At 46.4% G+C, this 16,375-nt stretch overlaps 1 protein-coding gene and 1 long non-coding RNA gene across 2 annotated transcripts in view; one reads left to right on the forward strand and one right to left on the reverse strand.

Moving 5' to 3' along the window:
- Nucleotides 1-16,375, forward strand: part of LOC310838256 — a 49,995-nt gene that overhangs the window by 688 nt on the left and 32,932 nt on the right. Inside the window, exon 2 of the long non-coding RNA XR_014560858.1 lies at nucleotides 15,613-15,775. This is a non-coding gene — a long non-coding RNA (uncharacterized lncRNA). The remainder of the gene's footprint in view (nucleotides 1-15,612; nucleotides 15,776-16,375) is intronic.
- Nucleotides 430-13,945, reverse strand: LOC310838081 (uncharacterized protein). The gene is made up of 3 exons (XM_083725477.1): nucleotides 13,781-13,945; nucleotides 1,334-1,474; nucleotides 430-612 (listed from the first exon to the last, which is right to left on the reverse strand). The coding sequence occupies exons 1-3, from the start codon at nucleotides 13,845-13,847 to the stop codon at nucleotides 479-481; spliced, it is 342 nt and encodes a 113-aa protein (XP_083581603.1). The 5' UTR covers nucleotides 13,848-13,945; the 3' UTR covers nucleotides 430-478.

Below are 16,375 nucleotides of genomic sequence, written 5' to 3' on the forward strand. Positions count from 1 at the left end.
CTACTTATTCTTAAGTTTCCACTAGATTCCCAAACTACACTCTTTCTATTTTCCCCAACCTCCAGTACTGAATTTCAATGGAGAGAGAATCCTGAATATTTTTCTGTCAATCTCCCGTTCTCTGGCTAATCAGCTCTCTGCAAAAGGATTGTTGTGGTGAGGTGGTCCCACCCACTTGTTCCTAGGCAGAAAATACCAGGCAATAAGTAGTCATAGTAGCTGAACCTCGAGTAAGGAAGATGTCACTTGGTTTGAGCACCCAGGCTCAATGCAGCCATGGCATACAGCCAGGGGAAACCTTGTTGACATCCCAGCTCACCTGAGATGCCCATCCACTCACCTGCTCAGATTCTGCACCCATGCAGGCACACACAGAGGCCACTCACATAGAAATCCCCACACAGCAACCTAACTCAAATTGCACAGCCATTTGTTCACATAGGAGTTCTTTTAATACAGCATCCTTCTTAAACGACATTCAAAGGCAGTGGTCTCTGTCGTTACAGCAGTCGAGTTCGTGCACTTCCGGTACGTCATCGTAGACTTTTCGAGTTTTGCAGTCGCTGGTATAGAAGCCACATTTTTTGTAGTAGCGCAACACACGTCCAGTTTCTGAAGGGAAAAGAAAGAAAAGAATCTGGGTTACTGTTAGTAACTGGTGAAAGATGCTTGATGATAATGTCAGGATCCACCCTTGCTAGGTCCCCATCAGTGACAGCTGGGGAAACGGGGGTCTGTGCTGAAGGGCAGGTTTTTGCTACCACTGTTGCCTGGTATAGCACCCAACCCCCCTGCTTATCCACAAGAATGATTGGCAGCTCTTCCCTAGCATTAGGTGAAGCACTGCAATTGGGATGCCATTGGCCAGAGGGCCCAACCTTGCCCCTGACTTGAGATACCTCAGCCAGGTGGACTGCATCACATGGACTTATCCAGGATCCCATCTGTACCTTGACCTGCTAGAGTTTGACTGGAGAATCAAAAGTGAACTTAGAAACTTCATGTTTCTCTTACTGCCTGCAGGTATTGTTGCTTCAGAGAATTTCCAGGGGGATACGTTCCGTCATGTTCCTGAAGGCTTGCAATCAGGTTTCGTATAGAGGCTGCATTAGGATAGCTTAGAGCTCCATTGGAAGGAGGTGCTTGAACTACGAGAGAAGGACCTCATTCCAATGGAAGCTCTAAGCTTCCATTGTACTACTTGTACTACTGAAGTTGCAAGATCCCCGGCCTCCTCTGCACCCAGTGATACTAGCCATGCCCCATCAGCCACTCATGGAAATGCACTGAAAATAAGGGGGACGGGGAGGGAAAGACAAGAAGGACCACTCACTTGAAGTGATTCTGTACAAGACGCAGGCTGCAGGGTCTCCTGTACGCGGATCATCAGGGCATTTCTCTTCATATGGGGCAGCTTGTATACACGGCTGTCCTGGACCCTCTGAACTGCACAGGCTACAGATTAAGGCATTTGCTGTTAAAAGAAGAAAGGGAGGGAGGGAGGGAGGCACCTGCTGTAAGGCATGATTCTTTGTTTACATGTCTTTTTTTAAAAAAATAATATTTATTACATTTAAACATTACAAAAAAGGAAAGAAAAAAAGAAGAGAAAAGAATATAATACAATACAATGTATAAACATTACACAACACAACATTAACACAACAAACCAAACCAAACAAAGAAAAAACAATTTAAAACACACATCATATCATTTCAATATCTTATCTTTCATTCACTTGTTTCAACGACCTCCTCACACCTCCCTTTTTGTATTCCACTTCTATTAATTGTTTCAGCAATTCCTTTCCATCTTCCTCTATTTTCTGTCATATAATTGTCTTAACATATTTTAACCTTATTTTCCCTTTAATACTCTAATAATCTATTTCCTTATAACATTTCTGCTAAAGCCATATGAATTCATTCCAACATTTTTCTAACACTCATTAATTTTACAATATTTCTATAAATAGTCTTTAAACTTTTCCAATCTTCTTCCACCGTCTCTTCTCCCAGGTCTCGGATTCTGCCAGTCATTTCCGCCAATTCCCTATAGTCCATCAACCTGGTAATCTTCTGTCCGATGCTCTTAACTCTTTTCCAAGTCCCTTCTGCAAGTCTTCTTTGTATTTATACATGCACTTTACTTTGTCTTCTACTGATCTTATTTTCATTTTCCTTCCTTTGAGGCTGAAGAGTAGATCTCGGGGAAGCTCCCACCTAGAAATGATTTTATTCCTTCTCAACAGGGCAACCAAATCTCCGTAGTTAAACCCAAAATCCAAAAGATATTTCGGGACGTCTTTCAAAATTTCCACTATTGACTGTTGTTCTTCTGGGTTCTTCTGGTAGTTCCAACAGTCTCTTATTTTGTTCTTCTCTTTTCCCCCTCCTCTTCCAAGTCTGAAGGCCCTCTCAATTTTAATCTCTTCTTGACCCAAGTCCAGGTCCCCAAAATCAGCAAATTCCTGCGTGATAAAATCCATCAAACTCTCCTTCTCCAGTTCAGGTAGGGCTCTAATCCTCAAAATCTGATTTTCTTTAAATTCAGTCGTAGAAGGCATCAACTCATTGCATCTGTAAGGCTGGGACTCTCTCTCTCTCCAACTGTGTTGCTTTAGGTTCAACGGCAACAACTTTCTCCCTAGCCTTCTCCACAGTTTGCCATGTCAAAGTAGGTTCCTGTATCAATTTCTGAATAGTTTCTGTATTGATGTTCACTTTTTGTCCCAAATTATCAATTTTGGTAGTTACCACATCCACCTTCTTGTTAAGCTGTTCCAGTGAGTTACTTATCTTAATGCGACCGCTAAGGCCTCTTCTGGGAAGATTCTGGAGCAGATCATTAAGCAAACAGTCTGTGAGCACCTAGAAAGGAATGCTGTGATCACCAATAGTCAGCATGGATTTCTGAAAAATAAGTCATGTCAGACTAACCTGATCTCGTTTTTTGACAGAATTACAAGCCTGGTAGATGAAGGGAACGCAGTGGATGTAGTCTACCTTGATTTCAGCAAGGCATTTGACAAGGTGCCCCATGATATTCTTGTAAAGAAGCTGGTAAAATGCGGACTTGACTATGCTACCACTCCGTGGATTTGTAACTGGCTGACTGACCGGACCCAAAGGGTGCTCATCAATGGTTCCTCTTCATCCTGGAGAAGAGTGACTAGTGGGGTGCCACAGGGTTCTGTCTTGGGCCCGGTCTTATTCAACATCTTTATCAACGACTTGGATGATGGACTCAAGGGCATCCTGATCAAATTTGCAGATGACACCTGTCAGGGACTCAAGAGTGGGAGCACAGGGAAGGGAGGAGATGGAGAGCGAGGGGGAGCAATCCGAGGGCAGCGTAGGAGAAGATGACAGTAGCCCAAGAGATTCCATGAGCCTCTCCAGCGAATCGGAAGATTCACAGAAGGGGGCGCCGGTGGTCAGGGCAAGGGGGGCCCCAAGGGGGACACTCCAGAAACAAGGGGCCAGCGGGGACTCCCAGAGCAGCAGTTGGAGATCAGGACCAGCTTCCCCACCAGAGCGTAGTGGGGGGGAGGAGTCCCAGGTATCAGGGCCAGCGTATTCACCACCAGGGAGAGAAGATGAGTCAGGGTTGACCACGCCTACATCGGAGAGTCAGGCAGCGGTGGGGAGGTCACGTCCAGCCAGCTTCCAGGAGGAAGGAAGCAGTGATAGAAGCAGTGTAACGGTCAGGAGGAGGATCACGGGGTTGGTGCGAGTGCCAAGTTCAAATGTACAGGAGCGCGGGACAGCAGAGAACGAGGATTGGGAACCAGGTCCTAAAGCCCGCAGGAGGCAGGGGGAGGAGTCAGGCGACTCAGCGTCAGAAGAGTCCAGAATGGTGAATGCCCCAGCGGGCAGGAGGACCCACAGGAGGAGAGAGGAGAGGAAGAGGTGGAGCAGGGCTAGGATCTTAAACTGGTGTCAGAGGGGAGGAGATTCAGACGGAGCTTCGCCGGTCTAGGGTTTAAGACGTAGAGCTGCGCGCTGCGGCTTTGAAATGGAAACTGAACTTCAATAAAGACTTTTGTACATAACGACAGCCTGGCGTTGGTCCTCTGTGAGCTGGAACCTAGGGGAAGCTCTGACAACACCAAACTGGGAGGGGTGGCTAACACCCCAGAGGACAGGATCACACTTCAAAACGACCTTGACAGATTAGAGAACTGGGCCAAAACAAACAAGATGAATTTTAACAGGGAGAAATGTAAAGTATTGCACTTGGGCAAAAAAAATGAGAGGCACAAATACAAGATGGGTGACACCTGGCTTGAGAGCAGTACATGTGAAAAGGATCTAGGAGTCTTGGTTGACCACAAACTTGACATGAGCCAACAGTGTGACGCGGCAGCTAAAAAAGCCAATGCAATTCTGGGCTGCATCAATAGGAGTATAGCATCTAGATCAAGGGAAGTAATAGTGCCACTGTATTCTGCTCTGGTCAGACCTCACCTGGAGTACTGTGTCCAGTTCTGGGCACCACAGTTCAAGAAGGACACTGACAAACTGGAACGTGTCCAGAGGAGGGCAACCAAAATGGTCAAAGGCCTGGAAATGATGCCTTATGAGGAACGGCTAAGGGAGCTGGGCATGTTTAGCCTGGAGAAGAGGAGGTTAAGGGGTGATATGATAGCCATGTTCAAATATATAAAAGGATGTCACATAGAGGAGGGAGAAAGGTTGTTTTCTGCTGCTCCAGAGAAGCGGACACGGATCAATGGTTCCAAACTACAAGAAAAAAGATTCCACCTAAACATTAGGAGGAACTTCCTGACAGTAAGAGCTGTTCGACAGTGGAATTTGCTGCCAAGGAGTGTGGTGGAGTCTCCTTCTTTGGAGGTCTTTAAGCAGAGGCTTGACAACCATATGTCAGGAGTACTCTGATGGTGTTTCCTGCTTGGCAGCGGGTTGGACTCGATGGCCCTTGTGGTCTCTTCCAACTCTATGATTCTATGATTCTATGATTCAACCATACACAATTCAATCTGCATTGGAAAATAAGATTAAAGAACTTGACCCCAAAAGATAGAGGTTTAACAGCATATAACTTAAAATATCACAAGAAAACAAGGAAGGAGAATCAGAATCAGAGCCAACTGATCCCAAACATTCAAATCAGGGTGTATGTAGAAGATAGCGGGGAAGAACACAGGGCCTGGGTTAGTATAATAATAATAATAATAATAATAATAATAATAATAATACCCCACCCATCTGGCTGGGTTTCCCCAGCCACTCTGGGCAGCTTACAGCATATATAAAACATAATTTGTCTGGTGAGAGGTGATTCTTATGGTATTGGGGTCTTGAGCAGCATAAGGCTTTATAGATCAAACATAGCACTTTCAATTACCGTATTTTTCGCCCTATAGGACTCACTTTTTCCCCTGCAAAAATGAAGGGGAAATGTGTGTGCGTCGTATGGGGCGAATGCAGGCTTCAGGAAGCTATCCGCAAGCCTTGGGAGCCCGCGGGAGTTCCCGCCAGGCTCCCACGGCTTGTGGAGAGCTGCCTGAATCCCGAAGCCTGGGCGCACTGAGCAGTCACGCCAGGCTTTGTGTAGCTCTGCGCAAACCGCGGGAGGGGTCCTACGGCTTGCGGAGAGCAGCCTGTTCTGGGGGCTGGGGTCGGGGGAAGCTCGGGCTTCCCCCGCCCCAGACCCGCACCTGGGGGGAAAATAATTTTTTTCTTTATCCCCCCCCCAAACTAGGTGCGCCCTATGGGCCGGTGTGCCCTATGGGGCGAAAAATACGGTAGGCATGGAAATTAATTGGTAGCCAGTATAGTCAGGACAGGACAGGCCAGGCCTTACATTGCTTAGACCAGAGCATGTGTCTTGAGCCAAGGCAGCTGAAAGGCCATGTAAATACCGGTGCAATTTTGCCTTTTGGCAACATAAACGATTCTCCATGGGGCCTAAGGCTATCATACCTGCCAATCATAATGCCTATATGGTATCTGGGGTAATCTCTCTCTCTCTGCATACCTGTTGCTGGAGATCGCAAGTGAGAGAGTGCAATTATGCCCCACTTGTGGGCTGCCCATGGGCAGGGAGTGAGCAGGAGGGTGGACTGCACAGGCCTTTGGCGTGATCCACCTGAGCTCAACTTGCATGTTTGTATAAGTGATTTAGATCTGCACTGCAACCCTATGCCTGTTTACTCAGAAATCAGTGGGGCTTAGTCACCCGCGTTGTGTAGGATTGCAGCTGGGTTGTGCGCAGTACCAGATCAGCTCTTACTGAGTATGGGTAAAATGAATCCAGTTCCATTTGAACAGTCTTCACTGGTGGCGCAATGAGTACAAGGGAAGCCGAACATTTTGTTTCTGGTCTATCGAATGGTCATCTCAGCTCTGTGTTTTGTAACCATTGAGCCTCATCACTGGATACTCTTCAAGGCACAAGGAAATTCTGTGCTTGGGTTGTGATGTAGTGTGTGTGTGTGTGTGTGTGAGAGAGAGAGAGAGTGTGTGTGTGTGTGTGTTTAAAAAGCCTACAAGATCCCATTCACTGCAGTCGTTGCACATTGATTGCTCTGCTTTGTAGACCTAATGCTTGAAATGTGGGATGATAATAACAGAACAGAACACTTGGGGATGCCAGATAAGAAGATGGAATCTTGCAGCATGACTTTGATCCAGAACAGGCTGGTAATGTGTACACAGAGAAGGTGCACGCGTTAGATTTTATTTTGGGAGACGAATGTGGTAAATATAAATATAGAGCTATCGCTCAGATGGGATTCTTACCTGGGAGACAAATGAAAGGTAATGTTAGAAATATAATTGATTTAATTGAATATTTGGGTTCCAGGAAAGATAAACAAGCAGCTTTGATATTTATAGATGCTGAGAAGGCATTTGATAATGTGTCTTGGTATTTTATGAAAAGAAATTTAGAACTTATGGATATGGGTCCAATGTTTCTTAATGGTATTCAGGCTATTTACTCTGAACAATATGCTAAGTTTTATCTCTCTCTCTCTCTCTCCCCCCCCCACCCCACTTCAGGGATTTCATCTTTGGTACACTCCACCCCACTATTTTCCTATTCAGGACACTCCTTGACTCCCATGACCCCATTGGTGCATGGCTTTCTTTCTTTCTTTCTTTCTTTCTTTCTTTCTTTCTTTCTTTCTTTCTTTCTTTCTTAGCTATTTTTAAGGAAATTCGCCAGAAGCTACACTTCCAACACGGGTTGCCATGGGTCCTGATTTTCACGGACATTTCAGCAATTTCCACCCAGGCACTATTTCCAACAGCTGAATCCTGGCAATGTCCAGGAAATTCCAGACATACGGCTGAGGATATTTCACCCCTCCCATTGCAAGAATCTGCTGATGTTCCAGAGAGTAGGGGGCGGACTTTTGCTCGCTACTTATTCCGCTCTGGCCTTACTTCAAAGAGGGAGAGACTGAGTGCTACCTCTGTGTAGATAAGGTCGCTGCAAAAGCAGCTGCAACACTCAGTGCTGTCCAGCATCTCCATAAAGCTTTGTATATAGTTTCTATAGTACAGTAGCTGTAGAGAATAAAAGAAGATATTATTCAGTGCTGTCGTCCGAGTGATTTATGCTCTGCTGTACTCTGCTGTTTTCTGGAAGTGAGTTCGGTGCTCACAGCTCTGAGTTGTGAGTCCACAGCACTTAGACCTGTTCCTGTGCAGAAGGTGGTCTCTGGAAATGCTACCCCAGCTCGCCTGGCTCAGTCGGGGCTGAAGTGGTTGAGCCCAGTCGGTGGCACTGGCTGAAAGGCGAAGCTGACAATGGCAACCCCAATTTTTGTTGGGTCTATACACAAATGTAGGTTCAGATGTGCTCTTGTGAGTTGTATCTGAGGTGGTGCTAAGTAAATAAGTGTCCTGCCAGGGCAAGGACTTCCGCTTTTGCAATAAGGCTCCCTCCTATGTGACCATTGCATACGTTCTAGGGGTTCCCTCAGCCGTCTGGAACAAATTTGGGGGCAGCGCAGGGTTCACAGTCTCTCCTCTCTCTTTCTCTGAAGGAATAAATCTTTCCCTTGTTTCTGTTTGTTGATGTTGTATAGGAAAACCAGCATAAAGCGTTTGTATTGCAATAATAAAACTCTATATGCTTATGTGGTGTTGGTGGTGGAGGCAGTTGTTGTGGCAGCTCTTCACATGACACCAGGAAGAGGATGGCGCATTGCATAATAATAATTAATAAGAATAATTTATTCATACCTCGCCTATCTGGCTGGGTTTCTCCAGCCACTCTGGGCAGCTTCCAACGAAATATTAAAATACAATAACCTATTAAACATTAAAAGCTTTCCTAAACAGAGCTGCCTTCAGATGTCTTCTAAAAATCTGGTAGTTGTTTTTCTTTTTGACATCTGATCAGAGGGTGTTCCACAGGGCGGATGCCGCTACCAAGAAGGCCCTCTGTCTGGTTCCCTGTAACTTGGCTTCTCACAGCGAGGGAACCGCCAGAAGGCCCTCGATGCTGGACCTTAGTGTCCGGGCAGAACGATGGAGGTGGAGATGCTCCTTTAGGTATACCGGACCAAGGCCATTTAGGGCTTTAAAGGTTAGCATCAATACTTTGAATTGTGCTCGGAAACGCACAGGAGGCTGTTGCAAGCTGTCACCAGCATTGGGAAACACTGAAAGGGTGGGGAGCTGGCATAGATTAATCCCTTCATGGGAGAGCAGCACCTTGAATTTAGCTACCTGTGGCATTCAGATTGCTAAAAGTTAGGAGTATCCTGAAAATACAGGGGAAAACAAAGCACACTACAATATGGGCAGAGTGTGTTAGGGGAAACAGTTCAATGAATTGAGGGCAAGAAGTTTCCCAGAGCAATGAGGTTAGTGCTATGTCACTGTGAAGAGTGCCCCTTCCCCAAGGCGGTAATGAAGAGGGCTGTCAGCAGGGGTGGGGAGGCTCCAGCTGGGGGAACCCCCAGAGGAGGAAGGCTCAGAGCCGGGGATAGCTGTTGGGACACAGAAGTCAAAGCGAGAAGATTGGTGAGAGGAGGTGTCGGAAGCTAAAGGGGCAAAGACTCTCCTCCCTGAAAGAGAGGGGAGTGGTTGTGGGCGGGAGCCCGAACACTGCTCCTAGCAGGGGGCGTTGCCCCCTGCCTCCAACTCACCTGGCTGGCACTCATGCCCCCCCCCGGTGGCCATCCAACCAGGTGCCATGGGGGGGTCGTGTCCAGCAGCCTTTATGCTGCAGTGCCAGCCTCTCTCCCCGGCCTCATTTCTCTTCGTTGTCCTGTGCGAGTCACCCACCCTCCACTCCCTTTGAGTTAGGGCTTAGGTCATTGGCCTTGCTATGGACCTTAGGTTGGTCGCCCCGGTTGCCCGGGGGGCCTGGTAGGAGTTTTTTCCATTTGGCATTAGGCTTCTTGGTTTTTTCGCCTACCTCGTAGCAATCGTCACAACCTTTTGTGGTATTGGTGGGTAGGTTAGGCATTGGAATAATGTGTTGTGGTGTGTTGAAGTGCTAGGTGTGGCCATCGCCTATGCCTTCAATTTCTAGGGGTATTCCGTTAAAGGAATCTGGCGGTCGTGTATTCCGTCCGAAGCCTGCTTGGCGGGAGGCCATGGCACGACCCTCGGTGACATCAGGGGTGAGCCTATAGTTGGATTAGCATCAACAGGTGATGAACCCCTGGTGAATAAACCCACTTGTTTCGTGATCCAATTCCTAAGCCAATACCTTTTCATTGCTGTAATCAATAAAGTTGTGGCCTTTTCTAGCCCATTAACCTTATATCGCATGTCCCTGTGTCTTCATTTCACATCGCGGGGTTCGGGTCCTCGAACCACAACAGGCTTTAGTGAGCAGGAAGAGCCTGTGACAGGGAGCAGTTCAGACTCCAAGGCTGAAGCAAAGGACGGCAGTGGTGATCAAGAGACTGCTGAAGAAGCCAGGGAGTCTTCTCCTCCAGCTGTGACAAGCTCCCCTCCTCCCTGGCCTCCAAGAATGCTGAAATGTGGCACAGAATTTTTAATTTTTAATTTTTAAAAAGCATGCCCGTCCACTTGCTTGCCAAGACCACTGAATGCCACTGGGCCCACACAGAGACCACTCACATAGACATCCCCACACAGCAACGTAACGCACAGCCCTTTGTTCACATCAGAGATCTTTTAATACAGCATCTTCCTTAGACTGCATTCAAAGGCAGTGGTCTCTGTCATTACAGCAGTGGAGCTCGTGCACTTGCTTTACAGCATGGTGGACCTTTCGAGTTTTGCAGCCCCTGGCATAGAAGCCGCATCGTTTGTAGTAGCGCAACACATGTTTAGTTACCACTGGGAAGAGAAAGAAAAGTATCTGGGTTACTGTTAGAATCTAGCGAAAGATGTGTGATGGTAATAGAAGGATCCGCTCATGGCAAGGTCCCCATCAGAGGCAGCTGGGGAAACGGGGGTCTGTGCTGAAAGGCAGGTTTTTGCTACCACTGTTCCCAGGTACAGCAACCAACACCCCCATTTATCCTCAAGAATGAATGGAAATTTCCCATGACATTAGGTGAAGCATTGCAATTGGGATGCCACTGGCCAGAGGGCCCAACCTGGCCCCTGACTTGAGATACCTCAGCCAGGTGGACTGTATCACATGGATCCTTTCTGTATCCAGGATCCTTTCTGTACCTTGGCATGCTAGAGTTTGACTGGAGAATTATAAGTAAACTTAGAAAACTCATGTTTTTCCTACTGCTTGCAGGTATTGTTGATTCAAAGGATTTCCAGGGGGATACATTTCATCATGTGACTGAGGGCTTGGAATCAGGTTTCGCATTAGCGTAGCTTAGAGCTTCCATTGGAACGAGGTGCTTCTCTCGTAGTTCTTGTTCTGCTGAAATTGCAAGATCCCCGACCTCCTCTGCACCCAGTCATACTAGCCATGCCCCACCACCCACCCATGGAAATGCACTGAAAATAAGGGGGAGGGAAAGGCAAGAAGGACCACTCACTTGAAGTGATTCTGTACAAGACGCAGGCTACAGGGTGTCCTGTATGTGGATCATCAGGGCATTTTTCTACATATGGGGCAACTGGTACACACGGCTGTCCTTCACCCTCTGAATCGCACACAGTACACATTAAGGCATTTGCTGTCAGTGGAAGAAGAAAGAAAGAAAGAAAGAAAGAAAGAAAGAAAGAAAGAAAGAAAGAAAGAAAGAGAAAATCATCTGTTGTAAGAAAGGCTTTTCTATTTACATGTCTTGTCCCTCCCTGGGCTTCTAAGTCACCAAACTAGTTGTTTCCTTCAAAGAAGGAAAATGCTGATCAGAAAGTTCTGGGACATGATCCATGAAGAAATAAAAAAGTTACGAAGAACTTCACATAGCAAAAGACCAGAAACATACTTTTTGGGAGTATTGAATAGTGATATTTCTAGAGAAAATACTACGTGACATCAGTGGCGAGAATCCTGGTGGCTAAGTACTGGAAGGGTAACCAGGTACCGACCAAAGAAGAATGGCTATGTAAATTATGTGAATATTTGGAACTGGCCAAATTGACAGATATAATAAGACTAAAGGCAATGAATACAGTCAAGAAGGAATGAAAGTGCTTGAATAATTATTTAGAAAGACAAGGTTCTAAAGTAAAAATTTGGCTGTGTCTAGAATGACCTCGTGAATGGAAAAGGGGAAACATACATATATACATATCAATATATTGAAAGTAATACTGAAACACAGATAAAATATAAAATGTGAAAGGAAGTGTTGTGAGAGTGATGGAAGTCTATTACTATTATTATTTTATAAAACAGTGTTTATTGTATTGAAATATGATAAAGGTAAAAGGTAAAGGTACCCCTGCCCGTACGGGCCAGTCTTGCCAGACTCTGGGGTTGTGCGCCCATCTCACTCAAGAGGCCAGGGGCCAGCGCTGTCCGAAGACACTTCCGGGTCACGTGGCCAGCGTGACATCGCTGCTCTGGCGAGCCAGAGCTGCACACGGAAACGCCGTTTACCTTCCCGCTAGAAAGCGGTCCCTATTTATCTACTTGCACCCGAGGGTGCTTTCGAACTGCTAGGTTGGCAGGCGCTGGGACCGAGCAACGGGAGCGCACCCCGCTGCGGGGATTCGAACCGCCGACCTTTCGATCGGCAAGCCCTAGGCGCTGAGGCTTTTACCCACAGCGCCACCCGCGTCCCATTGAAATATGATACTTTTCTTTATTCTTTTATGGTCTACTTTTCTTTTTCCCCCTTTCCCCCTTTATTTTTTTCTTTTTCTTTATCATATTCTTTATGTATGGCTTGGTATTGATGTGTTAACTTCGCAATAAAAATTATAAAATAAAAATAAAAATGTTGAGATGCCCTGAGTCTAAAAAGGACATTGAGGGTGTTGGTTTCTGCTTCCTTCACTGTGCAGCGAAGTGCTTGTCACGGGACAATGTTTTGCATTCCACAGTCAGAGTACTGTTGGGTTTCCCACGGGAAAGGGAGACTGGATGTGACGAACACTGGTTTCCTGTTTTTCACAGTTCTCTCGGTGTTTCCGAGGAGAGGAGTTGCTTCTCTGCTCTCGCAGAGGCAAGATGCATGTTTGTAATCTCTCAGCATTGAAGTGTAAATAAAGTAAAGTAAAGTATGTGGCACGTACTGCTCATCATTCCGCTGTGCAGAAGAGTCTGCAAATTCAACAGAAGGTGTAAATTGAGCCCCACGGAGTTCCGCAGAATGTGATTGGCTGCGTCTCAGGCTGCCTAGAACCAGGAGGACCCTCCCCTCTGCCACATCCCCATAACAGGCATCTGAGGGTGCAGCCAGCTCCAGCATTGTAGAGACTTTGCAGAAAGGGTCCTCTAGTGAGTCTCCTGAGACTGGCAGGTACCAAGCAGCAGCTTAGAGTTGCCATATTTCAAAAAGTAAAAATCTAGACACTAAAGTTGTAGAGCTATTATTCTTATTATTATTAGTGAGGGTTGTTGAGCTGTTGGGACAAAATTGCAAAAAAAGAGAGAGAAGAATAATGATGTTTGTGAGCTATTTTTAAGGAAAATTGCCCAAAATGATAATGCTGACATGGGTTGCCATATGTCTAGATTTCCACTGACATTTTGGTGATTTCTGCTGGGACACTGCTTCCGACGTATGGCAACCCTACAACAGCCGGATGGGCAACATCAACAGATGTTAACACCAGAGAGTTTGCACCAGCCGGGGTGTGTGTGTGTGTGTGTGTGTGTGTGTGTGTCACTGCAGCTATGATAGGAGGAGCACTGCCTGCAGCTGCCATTGTAAGCTGTCCAGTTTATGCAAACAATTAAACATTTTTTCAAAAATAGTTGTTGAACTGCTTGGGGAGCGGAAAGGCTGCACTTATGACTACTGCAAACTACTTTGATTTTTAAAAATCAAATGTTTTAACAAGTGAATAAATAAAGATAAAATAACCCCCCTGCCCTGTGCAATAGAGCTTCATGCCCCTGAAAAACTTTCTGAAGCAGGGACCGTGCAGGGATTACAAGGACAGGAGACATAGCGGGATTGTGGAAATCATCTCTGCCAATACCCTGACCCAAGCATGGTGGGTGATGATGCCTGTATAGATCTGGCACTTAATAGCATCAAAGCCTTTCTCCAGGCTACGTTTGCATTATTTCCAAAGTTAGCCTTTCAATCATTATCCCGAAATAGGTGCCAGAGCTAAAAAGAGAAAGAAAATAGCTTACGGGTTCGCCAGTTCTTAGGAAGGTAGGTGGTGGACATACAGCACACTTGAATTGGTGGCCTACCATGTTTTTCCATTGGCAGGTGGGACTTACCTCCACAGCTGAGGCAGAGCAAAAGACAGACTCCAAGCAGCCAGACCTGAGCCAAGCATGGCTTCATGTTAGCAAGGAAAAAGCTCTGTCTGATTAGAAAGACTGTTTTCAAGAGTGATTGCTTGGAGACAGAGGACTAGGCTTCCTGGTAATAAGGAGGAGGGAGAGCTCAAATAATTCTCTCGGTCTGAGGCTCAATACTGTCATTATATAAGGCCAAGAGGGGCCTTTTTGGCTGCTCAACCCATTCTAATGGGCTTCAAGGTACAAGAGGGCTCTGGGCTGGCTCTGAAGAGCAGCAGAGATGTGGGTGGTGGTTCCTTGAGCCGTTAAGTGCATCGTGTCCTGATTGTTTAACAGATCCTAATGGGATGTGGGTTCAGCTGGATGCTCTACAGAATGTTCCATACCTCAGTGGTCCTCTGATACTATCTTTTGTGGCAGCATGCCCATTCCTTTCAATGTGTTCTCTGCCCAGCTCCACATTTCCTGGTTGACTGAGCCACGCAAACCAAAACAGGAGCATGGTGCACCAGGGTAGGCAAGTTCAGTAGCTGATTTGGCTCTGAGGCCCAGAACATACAGCTTTTAATTTTAACAATCCTAAGTGCTTGTGATACCCCAGTAAAAAGGTAAAGGACCCCTGGATGGTAAAGTCCAGTCGAAGGCAACTATGGGATTAGGGTTAGGGTTAGGGTTCAGACAAGTTCAGAAGCTGATTGGGCTCTGAGGCCCAGAACATACAACTTTTAATTTTAACAATGCTAAGTGCTTGTGATACCCCAGTAAAAAGGTAAAAGGTAAAGGACCCATGGACGGATAAGTCCAGTCAAAGACAACTATGGGGTTGAGGCACCCATCTCACTTTCAGGCCAAGGGAGCCGGCGTTTGAGCACAGACAGCTTTCCGGGTCATGTGGCCAGTATGACTTAACCGCTTCTGGAGCAACAGAACAACATGACAAAAGCCAGAGCTCAGAGAAACACCATGTACCGTGGTACCTCATGTTACAGATGCTTCAGGTTACAGACACTTCAGGTTATGGACTCCGCTATCCCAGAAATAGTACCTTGGATTAAGAAATTTGCTTCAGGATGAGAACAGAAATCGTGCGGTGGCAGCGCAACGGCAGCGGGAGGCCCCATTAGCTAAAGTGGTACCTCAGGTTAAAAACAGTTTCCGGAAAGAAATAAGTTCTTAACCCGAGGTACCAATGTACCTTCCCCCCACAGTGGTACCTATTTATCTGCTTGCATTGGTGAGCTTTCAAACTGCTAGGTTGGCAGGGGCTGGGACTGACCCAACTCGAGATTCTGAAACCCTGTACAGAATGTCCTAGAGCTCAGCTTCCAAATGATGCTGTCTTACATGGGAAGGAAGTGTATTCCTTTCAGTTAACAAGACTTTCATTATAGGAGGCTCAGAGGCACCTTCTTTCTTCCTCAGGGCACCTGTCCCTGCTAGGCTCAAAAGGCACAAGGAGCTTTTTAGGTGCATAATATACTGCTTCTTTGGACAAATCCAAATGGGCTGAAGCTGAGGAACCAGCCGGATGCAGTACAGAGTGTCCCAGACTTCAGCAACCCTCTTACATGTAGGGATTACTTGTTCACCACCAGGAAGCTTCAGCCAGGCCCATATGTGCTACTCACATGGTTGTTTCATAGTCCTAGGCCTCCCTGGTCCTCTGATGCTATCTTAAGGGAAGAATTGCAGTATGTGTTCCCCACCAGGAAGCTGCAGTCAGGCATACGTGATTGTTGCATCACATGGAACTTCAGCTGCGTTGGAACCAACAGACCTGGACCAAAGATCAGTTTTTATTTTAAAAGGTTTGGATACAGAAGGGAATATTTTACTCAAGGACCTAAAGGGCATATTTCACCAGCGCTACCGGGTGAATGGGCTGGGAGGTCACACAGCTACTGACCCTGCAGCCACTGAGTGGATTTCTGTGCGGTCCTTTCTGTACAGCCTCAGATGCTCCCAAGGGTGGTAAGTTGGACTAATTAAATGGAACCTTTTCCCCTCAAAAAGACTTCACCCAGAATCTTCAGTAAAAAGCCACTTTACAATGAATTGAAGAAATGAGTTTCGAAGCCTCTTGCTTGGCCTCCGTCACAGCAGAAAATTTTGGATTTTTCCAATCACTCATTCACCAGAAAGATATGAACGGAAAGCAGTCCTCTCTCCAGATGAAAAACCTAAGTTCAGTGGAGGCTGGTCTACTACTACTTATTCTTAAGTTTCCACTAGATTCCCAAACTACACTCTTTCTATTTTCCCCAACCTCCAGTACTGAATTTCAATGGAGAGAGAATCCTGAATATTTTTCTGTCAATCTCCCGTTCTCTGGCTAATCAGCTCTCTGCAAAAGGATTGTTGTGGTGAGGTGGTCCCACCCACTTGTTCCTAGGCAGAAAATACCAGGCAATAAGTAGTCATAGTAGCTGAACCTCGAGTAAGGAAGATGTCACTTGGTTTGAGCACCCAGGCTCAATGCAGCCATGGCATACAGCCAGGGGAAACCTTGTTGACATCCCAGCTCACCTGAGATGCCCATCCACTCACCTGCTCAGATTCTGCACCCATGCA

This window comes from Podarcis gaigeae (assembly GCF_964106915.1).
Source record: "Podarcis gaigeae genome assembly, chromosome: 2".
Lineage (NCBI taxonomy): Eukaryota > Metazoa > Chordata > Lepidosauria > Squamata > Lacertidae > Podarcis > Podarcis gaigeae.